The 20,259-nt window shown below is 43.2% G+C and overlaps 2 protein-coding genes across 3 annotated transcripts; both read left to right on the top strand.

Moving 5' to 3' along the window:
- The first annotated feature begins 3,046 nt into the window (after window positions 1–3,046).
- Window positions 3,047–10,730, top strand: e2f8 (E2F transcription factor 8). The gene is made up of 14 exons (XM_076286889.1): window positions 3,047–3,481; window positions 4,763–4,847; window positions 5,014–5,259; window positions 5,355–5,550; window positions 5,695–6,021; window positions 6,294–6,455; window positions 6,569–6,706; window positions 6,854–7,066; window positions 7,157–7,241; window positions 7,361–7,871; window positions 8,188–8,502; window positions 8,680–8,812; window positions 9,002–9,354; window positions 9,714–10,730. The coding sequence occupies exons 2-14, from the start codon at window positions 4,770–4,772 to the stop codon at window positions 9,873–9,875; spliced, it is 2,919 nt and encodes a 972-aa protein (XP_076143004.1). The 5' UTR covers window positions 3,047–3,481; window positions 4,763–4,769; the 3' UTR covers window positions 9,876–10,730.
- Window positions 10,731–11,126: 396 nt separating this feature from the next.
- Window positions 11,127–20,155, top strand: csrp3 (cysteine and glycine-rich protein 3 (cardiac LIM protein)). 2 transcript variants are annotated; one of them, XM_076286890.1, is made up of 6 exons: window positions 11,127–11,246; window positions 12,171–12,302; window positions 13,706–13,877; window positions 14,485–14,614; window positions 18,578–18,671; window positions 19,630–20,155. In XM_076286890.1, the coding sequence occupies exons 2-6, from the start codon at window positions 12,191–12,193 to the stop codon at window positions 19,701–19,703; spliced, it is 582 nt and encodes a 193-aa protein (XP_076143005.1). In that variant the 5' UTR covers window positions 11,127–11,246; window positions 12,171–12,190; the 3' UTR covers window positions 19,704–20,155. The 2 variants fall into 2 exon arrangements, with proteins under 2 accessions (XP_076143005.1, XP_076143006.1); XM_076286891.1 differs by lacking the exon at window positions 11,127–11,246 and adding an exon at window positions 11,312–11,555.
- The last annotated feature ends 104 nt before the right edge of the window (window positions 20,156–20,259 follow it).

A 20,259-nucleotide genomic window follows, 5' to 3' on the forward strand; every position in this document is an offset into this window, starting at 1 on the left:
CTTGTGCAGTCTAATGTAAGCCTTTTGGTGCAATCAATGAAGTCCCCTGATGCATCTGAGAGAGCCCATGAATGATACACACATTCTCACCAGACAAGTCAATTATGCATCCACTGCACCTGATACCTCACCACTGGCCCATATGGCACAGGATACACCACACCACAACCAATCATTAATCAGAGCACTAATGAGAGGAGCCTAGGACACTTCAGCATGTAGCAATGGCAAGAGAACACTGAATTGGATAAAAGATAACCCTAGAGGTGATTGTTTTCTGAAGTTATGTACCACAACTGTGCAATAATTATCAAAGGGTAAATTAAACTATTGGCACAAGGTTCTGTGTAAGCAATGTGAGTTTTTGACATGGTTCTTTATTATTATTTGAAAGGCATGAGAACAATGCCAAACACAATGTCAAGCAAATGTAAAAAGATGGTTGTTCAACAAAAGATAAAAAACTTTATTTGAAATCCAGACCAGGACTGACCTTTTTCTGGTCCTCCAAGCCATGCATCACTGGCTTCCTCCTCTGCTGCTGTGGTGGTGGGGCCTCTGCTCCTGACTCCATCTTCTTCATTGGCCTCCTTTATTATCCACACGTCCCTTCTTCGGAAAACAAATATCCAACCAGGCAGAAAAAAACACCCTCTCTTAAATAAACTAAATGTCCTCCAAACCAAAGTCCTTCAGGCCCCCATACTCTTTCTTCCAAAACTTTCAAAGCATCACCGTTCCAAACACAGGCACCTGACCCACTGAGTAGCTGTGTGTTGAGACTCAGTCAGAGGTGAGGTCAGACCATGGTGCTTCTCTTCAGCTATGGTCCAGAGAGGCAGACGTGTCACAGACATCAGGGGGAGATGGGGTCACTAAGACCAGCAGGGCCTGCTTCATGATGGCCCATGATCCATCGCCTTCATGTGGAGTGGGAGTTTCTTAACCATGCGGGACACACAGCCAACATGACTCCATTTACTTTGATATTCTACATCGCTGACCTTTCTTGGCTGCCACAAAAATCAGGATACAGAAGACACAGTGTTCCTTTCTCACGACTTGTGCCTTCTTATCACCACCACCACCAATATGCCTGTACAGAAAAAATGCAGGGCAGTTGAATAGCTTTGCCACTTAAGAGATAACTTCAATGCTGACTATCTTAGAATGACATCAGCTAAACTATTAGAGATGATATTCTGTGCTAAAGTCATCTCCCGGTTGGGTTAGACAGAAAATTAATATGGTATATCCATGTATAGCTGATCTTGCCTTCAACACTATTTCATTGTCCATACAGGTTTATTATTGCATACGCCCAGATAAATAAGTAGACCTACAACCTGTGTAAAAAGGAACATTTGCCCGCATAACTTATAATGACGAAGTGATCACACATCACATCGGAACCCCTAAAGCACTGCAGAGCTATTTTAGCGACGAGTTGCCTTCAAGCAGGTGCACGCCACTGCGCCACTGAGTTATTATTGCCGTTTTGAAAACCTTAACCCAAACTGATTGCAAGCCAACGTTGACAACGGCTGTCTACTTTCAAATGATTCAAATAAACGTCTGATCTTAATTCAATTTACCAATTATCTTAGTCATTCTTCTTTTTGGTTATTCAGCGTTTGGTAAAGAGAGACCGCACTCCTGCAAGCGCAAGAATCCAAATACGCTTGGGGTAGCTGAAGCAATTGCTTCTTCTCTGACTAAATGTCAACGACTCTCCAAAACACAGTTATTATCTTGCAACCACTGTGGTTGTTGAAGACTATGCTTAAAATGTAAACCGTTTTCGTAAAACCAGATTGTGTAGCTTACTTACCCCAAAACAACTGTTTAGGATCTACGCGCGCATGGGATGCTCCTCCACACTCCTTCCTCTCGCTCTCTCTCTATCTGTTCCCTAGTTGAGTCGTGCAGCAGACGCAGCCAGCGCATGCGATTCTGTCTCACCACTAGAGCCCCACCACTTTCAATCGATCACATTACGTCACTGCCCCGCGCTCCGTCTCTCCCAATTTTTTCCGCGTTCCGTTTCCATGACAACTTGCTACGAGAATGCATTTGTTGCCATCTAGTGTCGAATTTTCGAATTCCACTGCTCTTCCACCAACCAAGAATTCGATGCATTCCATAGCCTACTCTGCAACAAAGTTTTCATTTGCATATGTGATCCACCCACCACGCCTTCTTCTCATTTGCCCAGACATGTTAAATCTGAAGGAACCTCCCAACATAGCTTGCAAGTTTGGTTCGTGGTAGAGAGTGATGATATGGTCTGAGGAGCTATCGATTGCGTTTCGTAAGGGGATTGCATTAGGCCTACTGCAAATACTGCGAAACATTTTGGTAGCCTCAATATTTTACATAGCCTGGTCTGGACTTATTCCGTTGTCGAACTATGCCCGAACCAGAGCGGTTCGGACCAGACAAAAATGCAACTGTGCAACTGTGTTTGACAGAAAATGCAACTGTGTCTGACAGAGGACAAAGTGTAGTTAGCTAGTGACAAAATATTGGCTTTCAGTATGGCATGATGTCTTTGTAAATGACGGTTAATTGCAAAGTGTTTCATTCATCCCGGTTCTCCCTAACACAAACTTGCTAGAATAGACATTTCGCCATAACGTCTAGAAGATATTGACAGTGCAATAACTTTTTTTTTTAAACGACCATACAACAATGTTAAAGCAATTGTGTAGAAGAGGGGTGGTTGGGTGTTCTTCTACAGGATTTGCAATGATTTGTCGTTGTACATATTATTAATTTACTTCTTATGTGCCTCATTGTATGTGGCATGCTCATTCTCTGTAATCTGATCATCTGTAATTGTTGATGAGTCATTGTTAAAACAAATAGTAACAGTTACAATTGCCTGACCCCTCCTCTGTTAATCTCGGCTATCCTCTGGTTGGCTGGGGGGCAAGCAAAGGTGGGGCAGATTAAGGCGCGCTGTATGTAGGCCTACACAGTACTGGGCGGGACCAGGGCGGTAAAGAAAACATTGGTCTCTCTCTATGGCTCTAGGCGGGACAAATGGTCAAAGTTGGTCGTATAAACTTACATCTGTCTCACTGGAATACATGAGAACCACTGGTCGATGAACAGATCAGAGCAATGAATGCCATTAGGTTTTAAGAATATATTGACACGAATGAATATGCAATGATACATTGCAACTTTAGGCTGACCAGTAGTGTAACTTGCTACTTGTGGATACCATGAAATGATGTTCAAGTTTCCACTTGAATTACTGAAGATATCTGCTTTGATACTATGTTTTGACTTCTAACTAAGTTAATTTCGACTCGATGAGTGTCGTATATGTTCCGATTTATGTTTGTCGGTACCCCTAAGTAAGTCTTTGGGAGCTTAATATTAGAGGTTCCGTGGTCTGTTTAGGCCTGTCCATGTCATGCCTGAATGTTAAATCAGAGTTGGAGAGAAGTTGAAGATATTTTGACTCGAATAGGTAAGTTTTTTTTTGTACCACTGCATGCATGGACATGATGTTGAAAATGCGAATGTCGTGATATTTTATTAAATCAGTTTTAAACGACCTGGCGGGCTAAAAGAAAGCCCGGGTAACGTCAGCCAGCTAGCTAATTCAACTAACGTTGACCCAGGGAAGGCTAGCGCGCAAGCTAATTCAATGTAATGTTAACGTTGAAGTAAAGATCACAACTGCTGATTGGAAGAATCAAATACTTAACATATCACTCTTTTAAGGAGACGATGTTGTTTGAATGCCCATAACTGCATTCTGAATATGGTTAGGATAGTGCATCACAAGCTAACGTTAAATGTTTACAGTTAACCTGGAGCATACCGCTAAATTCAAACTAGCACTGAAGCAGTTAATTCGCGCTCACTTTCTCAGACTAGTTAGCGATATATAAATACACTGTGTTAGTCTAGTACATAGTTCTATGATTACGGAAACAATAGACAGCAGTACCATGCTAATGTTAACGTTAGTGAGTTTAGACTGCACATAAAATGAATTATTTGGTCGCATAGGTCAACCTAGTAGCACGTATCATCAAAGCATTTCCTTAGGTACACTAATTTGAATGGCTTTTAGGATTGTTGGTCGTTTGTTCTACGCATCATCTATTTAACTAAAATGCCTTTAGAAATAATACTGCATTTATCCGAGTCCTAAATTCAGTTTTCGCTGTATTAATAACGTTTCTTATTTCCGGCTTGTGTCATTTGGAATTTACGTCGGGGGTTCCGCGCCAAGATTTTAAAAAATATGGTACCTGCGCGGGATCGTCTACACTTCCGTGAAATCTTCTCCCGCTTCGCTATTATTGGTTGATAATGGTAGGGGGCGTGGCTATCCTTACGTTCTACAGTAGTTCCATAGAATAGTTGGCAGTTACCGCCAAACGTTGGAAGTGAAGTTTGAAATATCTTGTTTCTTTATACAGCCTATGCTTTTAACAATGGTTTAGTACTAAATGTAGTAAAGCTATTATGGAATATTTACAGAGCAGTATCTTAAAATGTATGCCACACTGGTAGATCAACAACAATGCTTTCTCCGCGAATGTACAATGCCGTGAAGAAAAGGTGTATTTATCTGTATGATGACCTACAGATTTTAACCTTTTTTACCTATTTTGTTTACCTAGCTAAAGTTGGTTAGCAAGATGTCTTTTGAGATCAGTAGCCATTTGTAGTAACCTTTATGGGCAGTGTTTTCAATAGCTATTTGAAATTTGACAGGTTGTTTGTTTTTTGAAAGGTGGAAAATGACCAGTGCTTTGCAAGATATCCAAAATCTGAGCCAAAATCTACAAACTCGTGTGCAACCAGCACCAGATCATAAGGTCAGTGTGTTACCATGTTTTTGGATGAATTAATTAATTAGGCCTAACTCTCAAAGTATTTTGCAACTCATTCCACCCAGTTGCATATATTTGTTATTATTTCATCACACCATTTGAAAATGCCTGTGAAGGAATATTCTGAAAGAGATTGTGTGTCTGTTTTTAGGGGGATGTGTTTGCTGAGCCAAACTTGCTGACTAAAACACCGGGAAAGGTCTCATATTCTGAGTGCCAGCAGAACATGGGGCCCCTCACAACCCCCACTAAAGGCAAAGGATCCCTAAGTGAGCCCTGGACTCCTACCTCAAACCTGAAGATGCTCATAAGTGCGGCGAGCCCAGAAATCCGCAACCGTGAAAGAGAGCTTTGCAAGGAGGGCACTGAAGGAGGAGACACAGAAAATGTAGCACAGGTTAGAATCACCGATTACCATGTGGTCTTTGCTATTATGAGCGCTCTGCTCATGTAGATGTTTATGTCTATCCTCTGTTCATTTTTCACGTACAGGGTGAAACCGAAAGGTCAATCACTGATCAGACTGAACAGGAGCCAGGAATAGGTGAAGAAGCTGAGAAGCTTCAGATCAGTCGAAAAGAGAAGAGCTTGGGACTCCTCTGTCACAAATTCCTTGCTCGCTATCCCGACTACCCAAACCCTGCAGTCAACAATGATATCTGCCTTGACGATGTAGCTGGTGAACTGAGTAGGTCACAGTCTCTTCTTCTGAAATTAGTTTGGATTAAATATTCACTCAAATAATAATAATATGTAAACGCTATGCATTCATGCCCATCTGTAATGTGACTATATACTTGATACGTTTGATAACACATAACCTGTCTTTCAGATGTGGAACGGCGGCGCATCTATGACATCATGAATGTTCTGGAAAGCCTTCACATGGTGAGCCGCCTGGCAAAGAACCGGTACACGTGGCACGGGCGATCCAACCTGCCCCAGACGCTGGCCAGGTTGCGGAGAGCGGGCAAGGAGCAACGTTACAGTCAGCAGATGCAGCAGATCCGCCAGTGGAGCCTGGAGCAGGAGGACCGCGAGTTTGACTTGGAAGGCGAGGAGAAGGAGAACGACGAGGCCTTCCTGCAAGACGCAGACACTGAGAATGGCCAAAAGGACATGTGCTTCGTTGAACTCCCAGGATTGGAGTTCAGAGGTGGTGAGTTGACTAAAATATGTTCTATAGTCTGTATCAGTTCCTATACATTCCTATACATCCTATATATTCTTGAATTTCCCCTAGGGATCAATAAAGTATCTATCCATCTATCTATCTATACATTTGCAAAGCTTTTACATGCATGTTGAACAGTACAGTTGTGGAAATGATTAAATACGTCTGACAAAGGAGTGAATGTTTTACACTGAAAGTTATGTTATAGGTTATACTTTTGAATGTTGAGCAGCATCATTTCTTCTCCCCTTGCCCAGCCTCTGTCAACAGTCGCAAAGACAAGTCTCTGAGGGTGATGAGTCAGAAGTTTGTCATGTTGTTCCTCGTGTCCACTCCGCGCGTGGTCAGTTTGGAGGTGGCTGCCAAAATTCTTATCGGGGAGGACCCGGTTGAGGACATCAACAAATGCAAGTTTAAGAGTGAGTATCACAATCACCAGCTATCTTTTTTTAGTGCTTGTTTACACGCTTGGGTACTTTGGTAAAAGACCTAGTTTAAATCTGACCTTCATTGTGTTGATATGTATTTTTAGCCAAGATCCGGAGGCTGTATGACATTGCCAACGTTCTGAGCAGCCTGGAGCTGATCAAGAAAGTCCACGTGACGGAGGAGAGGGGGAGGAAGCCTGCTTTCAAATGGACTGGGCCTGAGGACTTGCCATCTCCAAAGGGTGAGCAACCATAGGAACCTGAGCGTCTGATTCAGTGTTTTTATTTGTTTAAGCTTTGGGGCGGAGGCCAAAATATCATGCTGTGTCATATTTGGAATACAATTTGTCATTATTGTGACCTCCATTTGAATTTGTTCCCTAATTTAGAAGTGCCCAGAACCATGTCATCCACCACTGCAACAACGAAAACTCTGGAGTCTCGGTCATCCGTTGAGAACTGTGCCAAAAACCTCTTCTCGTCCCCTGGTGGGAAGAGGGGGTTCACCCGGCACCCCTCCCTGATGAAAATGGTGAAGAGCATCCAGGAGGACCGCCGCAAGATCAACTCTGCGCCTTCCAGCCCCACCAGGGTCACCTCAAGTGAGTCAAGGACCCCGGTGATGCAGATGGAACACTTGAGTTTATTCATAGACAGAGTGAGCTCATCTTTTGACATTTGTTGTTTTGTAGGTGAGTCATTAAGCTCAGAGTTCCTCCCGAGTAAGATGGCCCAGCTAGCTGCTATCTGCAAAATCCAGTTGGACCAACAATCAAAGTGAGTTTGCTAGTTTTACTATGGGCAGTCCATCAGTAAGAGTAAACATTTGTAATTAAACAATGCCACAGAAGCAATGTTGTATGGTAAGTGAAGTGTCAATTATATGATTGTTTTAGGAAACCTAACAAGGAATCAAAGGGATCTTCCAAAGAGGACTTCAGTAGTAAGAAATCAGAAGAAACCAAACCTGCTGAAGAGAAAGCATCATCAATTTCAACACCCGTGTCCTCCGAGGCTCATGTGAAAGACAGCAGCGGGGTGTCTCTGCCTCTTCTCACCCCAACGACGCTGTCCCATCTCCCGGCCGCGTGCTCGCCCCTCTTCCCCGTCCTACTACCTCAGCACCAGGTGGGAGGCCCCATCGCCGTCTACATGCACCCGGCTTCCCTCCGGCCACACGCCTCCAACAGGCCAGCACCGACCAGCCTGGCCGTGCGCTCCATGACGTTCGAGAGTCCCGGAGATGGCGCCAGCCGATCACCGTTGACGGTCACTTCGGGCAGTCAGGGGGTCGGTGTGTCCAGCGGTGAATCGGGCAGTCCATCTGCACTGAAGCGAAAATGTGGGGACAAGTCCTCTTCGGAAAACAGTCCATCAAAGGTCAAGAAAGCCAACGGTACATCAGAGGTGAGTGCGCCTGAGAATAAGTACTCACAAGCAGTCATGTCAATGAGGAGGGCTTTGTATGAGGTGTTTGCTTACCGGAAGTGTGGGTAGGCATTTCATATGAACCGTACGTACAATAGGTCACTTCACGCAGCTAAACCCAATGAAAGAACAGGAGCTCACAAGGAATTTTTACAAATCTGTCCAGGGTGCAAATAACTGAACACTGCATTTCAGAGTCAAACATAAACATATAATGTGTTTGTTTGCTTGTGGGATTCATGTACCCTATGACATGCTGTGGTGCTCACCGTCTGCCCCTTGGCTGTTTGGTTAGGACGTGTCCCCTAAGCTGTGCGAGATCCTCCAGGCCAGGCTGAAGGCCCGTCGCGGGGGTCTGGTGTCCAGCCGGCCCTCCCCCAGAGCACTGCACCTGGACCCAGAGTTCACCAAACCCCAGGAGCACCAGAGTCCAGCCTCGGCGAGTGCCCAGCCCCTGGAGCACAGCGTGGAGACCTTCCTGGAGAAGGAGGAGAGGGCGGCGGCCTCGGACAGTGAGGCCGGTCTCACCCCACTTCACCCCACTCAGGTCCAGAGCCACAGCGTCCCACTGCAGGAGCTGGTGGTACAGGCCGGACACTTACACCCTGAGGTGAGCGTTGGGACCGGGAACAGTCATGAAACATACGTCTCTCCTAACAGGATTACATTAATCCTTCTATTGTTCTGTTAATCCTAATCTGACATTGATGTGATCCTGGGAGTTTTGATGTAGTCATGGAGGGGGGAAAAAGTCATGACTCATGGTGTTTTCCTCTCTGTGTTCTAGACTCTGATACCCACAGGCTACCTGATTCCTATTACACCCCAGTCCTTCTTCAGCTACAAGGACCCCCATGGAATCAACGGAGAGACTGGCAAAGTCTCCACACCTACAAATATCTACAAAACCCCCACAGCCGGTACGCAACTCATGTTGACTCAAAGTGCCTTTTAGAGCTTAAGAACACCTGAGCAATGGCACTATTGGTAGTAATGCCTCTTATATAGTACGGATCACCCCAAAATCCACAGGCTATTATTGGATATTGTATGTTGAATGAATGTGTAATCTGTAGTCTCACTGCCAAATGTGTCCATTCCTCTGTCAGGTTCCAGACCCCTCCAGCCTCAGGAGTTCACCCCCACCAGCCTGTCTCTCCACGTGGCCTCCTCGGTCTCGCCCTTCCCCGCGCACATGCAGCGCACCCACAGCCCCAGCCCCAGCCCGGCCATCCTCAACTTCACCCTGCAGAACATCGGGCTCATCCCTGCGGCTGGCGCCGTCGCGGGCGGCACCTCCATGCCCAGCCCCGCGCCCACCGGCGAGCACGCCAGCCCACTGCCCGCGGCCCACATTGGGCTCCCTCATCGGGGCATGATCTTCATCAAGCCCATGTCCCCTGCCGGAGTGCTCCAGTCTGCACCGTCCAACCAGCCCCTGACTCTCATTAGCTTACCACAGGTAAGACCCACATGTCTCACAGACCAGCAGGAGCATCTAGAGAGCATGAGGTTAATTAAATGACTTTCTGTCTCCTTTGGCCAATGGTTAGCAATCAAATCAAATCATACAGTAATGGCTTAACAGTTATATAACCAATTGGAATTCCATCAGGGTTCACTTTTAAAGTAACAGTTTCAGTAGTCACACTAAACAACTGATCTCTTCTCAGTCATCTTGTCACTGATCCCTTTAGAAGTACTTCTTTTGTTTTTGGTCTCTTTGAAAGAGGATCTTTTACGGGTGGGGTTAATGTAAGTAATGGAGTCCATTTGGGTGTGGTTTTCACGCTGTCTTTGTTCTCCCCACCCCCTCCCTAGTCCCTCATGGCCACACCAAAAGGCTCCCCGTCCGTCCAGCACAGTCTCTTCCACACGCCCGTGTCCTCGCTGTCCACCCTGACCACCGTGACCGCTGGAGTGCCCACCAAAACCCTCTACATCCCCCAGAGGAAACTGGACGTCAGTCCTGAAGATGCCTGAAAGACATAACCCTCTTGGCCAGGGTCAGACGTCTCTGCTGCTAAACACCCTTGCACCCCTGAGCCTGTGTGTGTGCGTGTTTGAGTGTATGGATGGAGGATGTTTGGTAGTGGTTTTGTACTGTGGCGTTGATTATTCTTGAAAGTGGTGCTTTTAGATATGCATTAATTCCATACTGTGGGTGTCAAGTGCTTTTATCGTGTACTAGTGCTCAGGGTATGTAGCTGTTTCGACGCTACGAAGCATTTGGACATGGTGCTATTCAGAGTATTCACATGCATGCCTCTCGCCCTGGGGGAGAGGGGAGAAACCGTTTCAGGTTGAATGCGGAAACAAGCCTTCTTTCAACCAATTTCAGTCAGCTGGAGAGCTGACATGAGGACAGTTTTATTCTGAAATGTTTTTTGAAACATTTTACTTTGTGAAGATGCAAGTGTTATAATGTGGTATAACTTGAATTTAATTGGTCAAAGGGTTTTGTATACAGAGGAATCTTAATGGAGGTCATGAAATGACAGCTGTATCTGATGAATATAAAAGTGTTGAAGTTGATGTCAAGAAGGGAAGGAAACCTTATGTCATCCATCTCAAAGTGCCATAGAACTGTAATGAACCAAAACCTTGGTCTGGGGTTGTTTCTGTTTCAAGAAAAGGACCATCTGACTGAAAAAAAGTAAAATTAAAGTATTGTAGATAATACTGTAATGTATGTATTAATAAACCATAGGATAATACTACAACTTTGCACACTGTATATTTTGACTTTTACCCCTTAAAAATTGTGATAGAACTGCAAGCTAATGTCAAAAAATTACCCTTGTTTTAGATGGAATCAGGCAACTCTAATAGTGATATAGTAAAACTTATTTTCATTCAGAAATGTAATAAATATACTTATTTGGAGAATTACTTGTCTGAAGCTTTTGTCTCCAATTCTTCAGTTGTACATACATATACACCCTTGTGGAACAAAAGCAATGTTGTGATAGTTGCCCCTCTACCATAAACAGCAGCACATTTACACCCCTTCACCCATCATAAAAGAACTACAGCTTCCAGTCCTACTGGAACCTTCCTCCATGCCAGCGTAAAAGACCGATATAAGTCATGAGCAAATGGATTGATGGGAACCCTGCCGCCCCGGCTCAGGGCCACAGACTAGTGGCGCTTGCCCCCCCTGCCCCCTCGCTCCTGTCAGGGGCTATTTTGGGAGGATGGTTTAACTGGAAAGCCTGTGGTCCAGCAGCGCAGCATGAGGAGGTGGCTGAAAGATGGGCTCTATTTAAGGGCCCGCATCCTGTGTGCATATCGAGGCTAGGTTCCACGGGAGGAGAGGGAAGGACGACGGGATATATAAAAAAGGCCATAAAGGTAAGTGATACAGTAGATCTTGTGCCCGTAATACGGACTGGGATATTTGTTCATCCACCTTGGTGTAGGTAGATGACAAGCAGGTAAAACAACAAGAAAGGAGAAGGAAGTAACAATATTCTACTTTCCACAACATTTTTTTATCGATGCATGTTTCTAGAAAGATACCTAGTGGTGTAGTGTCTGACCTTTTGCTGAGCTGATGCCATTTTTTCCTGAAATGAATACTGGACGGACTGGTATGTGGAGAGATTACTGGATAGTCTGTATTAAAATGCTATTCCTGGACCCTTATCACATTCCAGCACGGTGAGGCAAGCGCTTCCTCGAACACTGTCAGAATTACAGATTGGGAATAGACCTGCCTCTTTACTGTGTGGAAAATGATCCCAGACATTAATGTCCTACTTTTTACATAGGGTATGTGACTGACAAATGGCTCTCCTGATTTATTTCTGATAGAAAGTACATCTGTGGATCATAGATAGTATGGATCAAAGTATTTTGTAGCACATGTTGCAGATGTTTAAACAACCTAGAGACATTTTATGCTGTCAGATTTTATTTGGAGATCACTGAATTCGGACCTGTTTCTCCTAAACCTCTTTTAGGAGAAACTAAGAGCAAAAGAATAGATCAATCTAAGATCAATGCAGTGTAAAAAAAGTATTTTAAGATCTTAAGTTAAACTTTAAATGGGATGTGGGCTTTTTTTAGAGGTTGAAATTATGAAATATTCAAAATCTTACTCTGATGTTAAATTGAGCTCAATTATGTCTGGTATAAATAGGCTAGACAAAACAAGACCTCATTTTGAAATGTTCTTTCCTCTGGGAAAACATAAAAACTTATCAGCTCCTAAATTTAAGTCAGAAAAACTCTCTGTGGCAGTTGATTTACATTGGGTGGTTTATTATGTTGAAGAGTAAACTTGAGCACTAAGGATGCCAAACTGGGGCGGGGGAGCCAAGTGTCCAGCCTGTGACAAGACAGTGTACCACGCTGAGGAGATCCAGTGTAATGGACGGAGCTTCCACAAAACCTGCTTCATTTGTAGTAAGTGTACAAATTATAATAAATTATAGATGTTTAAATTAAAGATGTTTTTTTAAAAATGACCACTGACTATTACGTGCATAGTGTCAATCAGCAGGCTACAGCATAAATACTCTATACGCTATTGATACCATTTTGCTTGATATATTGTTTGCATATTCAGTTCTATACTAATTGTAATATAGACAATATTAGATATACTGATTGTAATATGGATACAATATCAGTTCTTCCCATAGGAAAATAATAGTTCTCAAATCTTTGATGGCTAAATAGACCTATGTGACATTATTATTGTTTCATTGACAAATGTAATTTTAGATATTACTAATAAACTTCCTCACAAGAAACAGTTGACAGATGGTGGGTAAAAATCTACCTTAACAATGACAGAAAATCCCATCTCATTCACCACAATGGCTTTGAATAGTCTTCTTGTCATACACAAGTTGTAGGCTACTTTATATACTAAGATAATATGTGGCCCACTCCAAAACACTTTTAGTTTATTCCTGTTCCTGATTGGCTTCAGATATTATTTCACTGTTTGGCTAGGGCTTGCCTAATATCACTCATGTTAAGCCTGTTTACAGCTGCCACAGCTGACAAATGTCTGGCAACAGAGATTGTTTTCCTTCTTCAAGTTGACCACTGAACCGTACAGCAGTAGAAACACAATGAGGAAAGATTTCAAAGATCGAGCCAAGCCAAAGCTAGATGGGGATGCACTCTGACTACAAACCCAGTCTTATCCTCCTGTGCCAAAAACAACCCTGATACTTCTGTTTCAGACAAATAACTATATGTCAACCCCACCTCATTAATAGTGTGAGTGTCCTGTCCTAGTGGGGGCTGCTGATAGGTGGATAGTGCCACAGGGACCCTTAACAACCATGTAATTAGCTGCAATTCAGAGGCTGCTACTCCCATCTGCTGCAGTTGGCTGAGGAGCTCCCCCGTTAAGTCCTCCTCCAACCTCCCAAAAATACGGGGAGACATCATGGAGCGTCCAGTGTTCCTGGTATAGCGGATGTGGAGTCCGGACAGCTGGTGGGCCACTGGGAGGGGATGAAAGGGCTCGGATGATGGACACATGAGGTCATCGTCCCACCAGGGGTATAGGCTGCTCTTGACCGCAACCAAAACATCTTCTGTAGCATAAGCTGTTCCAAGAGTTAAAATGCTAGGAATTCAACCAATCAAATAAATGAAATGTAAATGTATCGCTTTTCATTCAAAACATTAAGTAAAACAAATGGCTGGCTATTTAACAAATCCATTATCTAAAAAACAGACAATAGGCTACCCGTCACATACAGATTCGATTTCACTTTCCAGTCTTTGTTTTCTCTGTCCACGTATTCTACAAAGTGTCTCACATTTCTTTTGATTTGGCATCTTAGTGGCCTGCAGGAAGGGTCTGGACAGCACCACCATGGCTGCGCACGAATCAGAGATCTACTGTAAATCTTGCTACGGCAAGAAGTATGGCCCAAAAGGCTACGGCTATGGGCAGGGAGCAGGAGCACTAAGCTCAGATCCAGTTGATCCAGGCCTGAACGCCCGATCTCAACAGTAAGCTAACACCGGCATACCACACATTCACATAATGTTGACTACACTTCACTAAACCTTAGGCAACTTTAGCGATGTAAAGACTGGCAACACAAATAATGTGGGATGAGTAGTGACAGTCACAAACATGAAAATGCAGATGATTGAATGAGCTGGTTAAACTGATAATAAACATTAGGACAAATATGATGAGGGAAAAAAAACTAACATATGGCTACGACTGCTGAAATGGAATATTCTATGGGTGGCTACATCAGCTTGAAGTAGCTATCATCATAATTACTGTCAGCAGTGATGTGGAATAAAAGGGCTTTAATTAAAATGCCTGAAACAAATGAGTCTATATGCCAAAATGGAGTAGAGAGAGGGAGGGAGAGAGAGAGAGAGAAGATACTGTAATTAGTTGCAGTACAATTAACACAAACAGAAAAGCACAAATGCCCTTGATATCACCAAATACCACCACATGCAGAACTCAAGCATCATTACATTTTCAAAATGATTGTGTATCTGCCTTCAATTAACCATTTTTGTTGTTGTTGGTTGTTTTATTTATGGGTTCTTTTGTTTGTTGGTGATGGGGTTTTGTCCTCATCCTTTTCCATAGCTCCCAGTCTCGGCTGGCGTCCACCGACTCCAACTCCAACAAGTTTGCCCAAAAATTTGGCAGCGCTGACCGCTGCCCTCGATGCTCCAAAGCTGTGTATGCTGCAGAGAAGGTCATGTGTGCAGGAAAGGTCAGAGCTCCGCAACCCACAGCACTGAAATTATTTTTAATATAGGCCTACATAAACAAGGATAGACTGAGACGCAATCAGAAAGGGAGATTAGGTTATTTAAAAATGTCATACTTTTGCTAGCATAAGAAAGACCTTCCTCAGCCAGCCAAATGCACATTAGCACCATAGACTGTAAAAAGATTAGCACCCAGTAGAGGGTTGAAAAGGTTACAGGAGCACGTCTACCCCCACCACTGTTTCCAGTATCATCCTAATGGATGAGGGAGGGGAGAAGGCAAGGTGACAAATGTGTTAATTTGCTTTAACACCTCCACCCAGGGGCCGTGTACACGACGCCGGTTTTTGTGAAACCGGTGAGGTTTTGTTAACGGTTACGCCTTGCATTCACGACGCCGGCAGTTTAGGAGACTGAAACCGATAGCTTTTGAAACCGGCTTCCGAAGTGGGAACTTTTGAAACCGCCGGCTAACTTTCGCCGTGTAGACGCCTGTAGGTGCGAAGCCGGTGTTACCGGATATACGGTTTCTGAGATTCTGAGTTTCCAGGGCGGAGTTTAGCGTGAGTGCCGGAGGATGTCGTGCGCGAGTGCCTAGACGCCCATTGCTGAAGCGTGAATGAAATGGAACTGAAAATGTTGTCAAAGAAAGTAGAAGACCACAGCGTTTTAACACGTTTTTGGATGTTGTCATGTGTTATTAATGGAAAGTATGACTATGTCGTGTTCGAGTTTAGATGCAATTTGGCGTCAATGTTGTTATCTTGTGTCGCAGCCAGTCAAACAAAATTGTGTCAGATTCAGCAAAGTCCTTTTAGGCAAGTCCCTCCACTCAGCGACCATATACCAACGTTTTATGGGCACTCATCGGGCACAGTCTTTGGGTCGAACTGCGCGTGCGCAAGGCTTCACGATTCCAATCTTGCTCCAGCGGCGAGATCACAACACATGATTGGCACGATGTCTTCACAACACACCATATGATTGGCTCAATGTATTCACATGTCGACGTTTTGCCGAGGAAGGGGTGGGATATATGTAGCCCCATGCATTTCTATGGAGTATTTTTTGAGTGCTGTGTCTCTACATTAGAAAGTCTCTGGATTCAGTGGGTCGTCGCTTACCATTAAGGATATTGGCGATTTTTACACAGTAGGCCTTGATGGTAGTCCTAGCCTAGCTAGGCTATTATGTTTTTATCGTTTTGATTGTAGCCTAGCCTCTGTGCATCTGATGTTAGCCCAGGCAGCAACACAGCCTACATCAGATTGACCCACTGTATAGCCTTACAACACAAATGTCTGTGCAATAAATAGCCCATGTTACACGCCTGTGTATGTCCTAACTCTGAACAAATGGCATCCTGTCATTGCCCTCATGCACATGTGATATGTTATTCTGAGACATAATCTATAGGAATTACTACACATAACTAAACACACAAAAAGTTGTAAAAACAATTTTATTTTTAGTTTATTTAGTTATTTACAGCCAGGGCAAATAAACTGTCCTTCAGTGTCAGGCCAGTTTACACATTCAGTGGTAGGCCTACCAGCCCTGGCAGCAATCACATTTTATCTTCAAGACAAAAAACATTGGCTTGACATCAGTATTAACTCAAAGTTAAACAATATTATCATACCAAAATACTCACAGAGTATTGTGTGCAAGGATAAGGATATACAAAATAAAGTTTGGGTAATCAGCCTTCAAAGGGCAGAAATGGGGTGCCCTGTCTATCTATTGTACAGCAGTTTATTCTTTTCAATTTCAATTTTACATTGTAAGAGGGAGTCTGGCCAAGTTAGCCTAATATTCAAAGGGAATAGAACATAAGAGCAGATTTGGTCGAAAATGTAAATTCATAGGCATATAGAACAGCATGTGATATGAGCCTGTCTGGCATCAAATACACAAGTGGAGTGGTGTGTTTTGGTGAGTGCTGGTGAACATATTTTCATCACAGCAGGCAACTAAGTAACTTGTCATCTTGATGATGCACTACAATAAGAAATCAATAATTCATATTATAATGAACATAAACATAATTCTGTTGTCTGTTTCTCTGTTCCTACCTGAAGGACCTAACTGTTCCTACCTAAACTTTCAAAGCGATAAGACCTGCTCAAAATGCCATTAACTCCATTAAGAGTGTATGGGCTTTCAAAATGATTTTGGAAACGTTATTTTAAGGTAAAAACTCTTCAGGGGTCCTTTATGCATCACATTGGGGTTTTGAAGGGTCAGATTACCTGTTATAATCAGCCCATATGTAGTCATTCACCTCAATCTGATGAACTTTACGTTATAGTCCCCCCCTCCCCATCATCCTCATTGAGCACATAGGTTCTTGTAAAGTACTACTTAATTGCATTTGTAACCATTACCTTTTGAATATACAGATTCTATATGACCATACCCCACATTAATAACATTAACCCATTCATCTTGTGTATCTGAAGGACTTCTGTAAGTAGGCATCATCCATGTAAAGCTAGACAGTGTTTGTAAGGTAATAAAGCATATTGACTTAATGTAGTTATGACCTTTATGGATAAACATAACCAATATACTGTAAGTGCATGGCCCATATTGATGCCCTGCTTCCCTAATGGTACAATAACAACATGATTGTATGAAACAAGTTTTATTATTTTACAAGACTCCCAAGATATCAGAATGTCCAATAAAGCATGCCTTAATGATCTGTTTTGGCAACAGAGGTAGCTGGGCATTGTAATGCAGCACAAGTAAATTTGTCAAACTAGGCTAACATGTTTGTGTAGGCAAGCATGCATGACCAAACCTCGAAACTCATTGGACATCACACACAAAAAAAACAGATGATGTACTGACACTTAAAAGACATCTACCATGATGTCCCACTGTCATTACAACTTTAAGTGCTAAATAGCCCATTTAAACAGGGCTAAATGAAAGTAATGACAATTTGATAGGCTGTAGGATAGCCTGCCTGTCTAGGCTACACAAGATCAAAACATATACGCCAAATTGCATAATCGTACACTTACTCGACCACCAGTGGTCGTCGAAATTGTCACGTTTTTCCACAATAACCCATATCAACATTCAAAAACGTGTTAAAATTGCTGTAGTCTTCTAGCTTCTTTACCAACATTTTCAGTTCCATTTGAGTCACGCTTCATGAATGCTCTCTAGGCGCGCGCGCACGACAACCTCCGTTTATAAATATTCACGCTAAACTCCACCTGACTCCACCCATGGAAACCCAGAATCTCAGAAACCATATATCTGGTAACACCGGCAACTTTATGACGACATAGCCATGGCACTCGACCTTACGTGTTGCTTGTCAAAACAAACCAAACCATTTATTTATCATATTAAAATGTGTTTCTTTCCCCTGTCATGATTTATGTGCACAATGTAGCCTATCAGCCTTTAGTGGCTAAGTACACGTTAGCTTAACTTAGCTTAACATTAGCTTACTGCATGTTAATGTTTTTCCAGTGGTGCTCAGACCTAATGCAATGCGTAGGCTAAGCATTTGAAATTTCACATAGCAGTCACATACCTTGAAAATTAACTTTATTAGTTTAACAGTTGAATTAAAACCGAATTGTCTGTAGTCTCCTTATTTCATGCGACTACTTAACCAGAGCACTTGTTAGACATTCTCTGGCTTAAACTGTTTCAACAATGTTTTCTTCTACGCGATTCACGCGAAATTATCGTGAAGCTTCTGCACAGCGGCGCCATCGACTGGTCTGGCATATGCACTACAGCACATTTAGCCGGTTACACCTCTGTGTGTACACGCGAGGTTTTTTCTTGCCGGAGTCGTTAAAGGTGTGGAAGCGGTAAGAGAAAATCCACCCGGCGGTGTCGTGTAAACGGCCTCTTATAATGTCTTAAGGCTTTTCCAACAAACACCTTCAGTGCTGCTAACATAATGTGACGATGTTGTTGTTGTGACCGTATAGCCCTGGCATAAAACCTGCTTCCGCTGTGCTATGTGTGGGAAGAGTCTGGAGTCCACAACAGTGACTGATAAAGAAGGAGAGATCTACTGCAAAGGTAACATATGGGCAACTGTGTAATGCCTGTAATACACATGTACTATATATCCATGCATACACATACAGATCTGTTACAAAGGTCTTCTCAGTAACGTTCCATGTTTTTCGGAGTAGATATCTATCAAAGATTACAGCAAAGCGCTCCATCATCTTTGGTCCCTATGCTCTGGCAGCGTCCTCGCCACTCATCCTCCATCCAGATCCAATCAGCCCGGTCCCTGTCATATCGGCCTCTCTGAGGACTGATTGCCACTGATTGCACTCTAGATGCACCCCAGACTAATGGTTCCACTGAGGGCTCTGTGTGCTGATTACCCTCTCAGCATCTGATCAGGGCTGCAGTGAATCTGCACCCACTTTGACATTGTTCTGGCAGATAGTGCAGGTTCATTCTCTCGGCGCATGCCATCTTTAGATCTGAAGACAGCACATGGTCATCCCCAACATAGAGGACAGAGACAGAAATGACTCTGCTCACCCAGAGTCAAGCTAGATGCTTTTAAGTGTGGCCAGGTCCAAATAAATGACAAACTACATACAGGAGGGTATGAGACAGTAAATAGTGCGCAATTCTAAAAGAAAGATTTGAAGACAAAATTCTTGACTAGCCTACTCATAGACTTTATACAGTCTATAAGCCTAGGTTATAGGCTAATCAGATGTGGGCTTTCAAAGCTGATCATTCCAAGGAGGTAAATCAAATGCAAAGTCTATGTGGCACAGAATCAACTGTTCGCAATATCATCTCTATTTCATGTCCCCTACAGGACCAGGAGGCATTAAGATAGCAATCAAATCACCACGGAACCAGTGATACTCTATTGATTTTGTTCGCAGAAACCCCCACCATTGTGCCATTGATATTCCACTGTTTTTCTTGAAAGCTAAGCTTTGCACAAATGTGGATAAATCCATGCACAGATGCTGACATGTTTTTTTCTTTCTGATCTTTCTAGTGTGCTACGCCAAAAACTTTGGCCCAAAAGGGAGAGGGCTGGGAAACATGGGAGTCACGGAGGACAGGGACTGAGGCTCTCCTCTGGCTGCTGGGAAGACATGTTGAAATGTTTTTACTTATGTTTTTAATCAAATAGCCTTATTTTAAATGATACTGATGCCAAATACAAATGAAATGGCCTAGTGGATGATCTGGGTAGGATACTACAACAGCTTGACAGGAAAGTAAGAAAGGTGTGAAGAGAAATAAAGCGTGCCGGAATGTGCAAACCTGTAATCGGGAAACAAGACGTCCAAAGAACATCTATATCAACAGAAATCACTTATGGGAATAGAGTGCACTTGACAAGTCCCTATCAAAGAGACATGAAACAATGTGAACAAAGCATTGCCTCAAAGCTCTAATCAGGGGTTGTTGAAGATGATTTGCATTTGTGTCCCATCTGGGTTCATTCTTAATTAATACCAGTGTGTGCTCATAACTCAGCCTGTGAACAATTTAAATAAACAAACTCCTTCTCATTACCGTTGCATCTGTCGGTCTCCATCTTAAACCATTTCATTTTTCTCAATCATTCCCTGTGTGACCAAGCAGGAGTGTGTTGTAATTAAAACATGAAAAAACAGAA

This window comes from Alosa pseudoharengus, unplaced genomic scaffold (genome assembly GCF_046254945.1).
Source record: "Alosa pseudoharengus isolate Yale_2024_CS ecotype anadromous, Long Island Sound unplaced genomic scaffold, YU_APseudo_1.1 YU_APseudo_1.1_scf_16, whole genome shotgun sequence".
Lineage (NCBI taxonomy): Eukaryota > Metazoa > Chordata > Actinopteri > Clupeiformes > Clupeidae > Alosa > Alosa pseudoharengus.

Excerpts from the sequence above, each read along its gene's own strand:
- e2f8 (XM_076286889.1), top strand. The coding sequence starts at position 4,770 with ATGACCAGTGCTTTGCAAGATATCCAAAATCTGAGCCAAAATCTACAA. Across the intron at positions 7,242-7,360 it reads CAGTTGGACCAACAATCAAA|GAAACCTAACAAGGAATCAA; the intron begins GTGAGTTTGCTA and ends TGATTGTTTTAG. Across the intron at positions 7,872-8,187 it reads AAGCCAACGGTACATCAGAG|GACGTGTCCCCTAAGCTGTG; the intron begins GTGAGTGCGCCT and ends CTGTTTGGTTAG.
- csrp3 (XM_076286890.1), top strand. The coding sequence starts at position 12,191 with ATGCCAAACTGGGGCGGGGGAGCCAAGTGTCCAGCCTGTGACAAGACA. Across the intron at positions 12,303-13,705 it reads CAAAACCTGCTTCATTTGTA|TGGCCTGCAGGAAGGGTCTG; the intron begins GTAAGTGTACAA and ends TTGGCATCTTAG. Across the intron at positions 14,615-18,577 it reads AGGTCATGTGTGCAGGAAAG|CCCTGGCATAAAACCTGCTT; the intron begins GTCAGAGCTCCG and ends GTGACCGTATAG.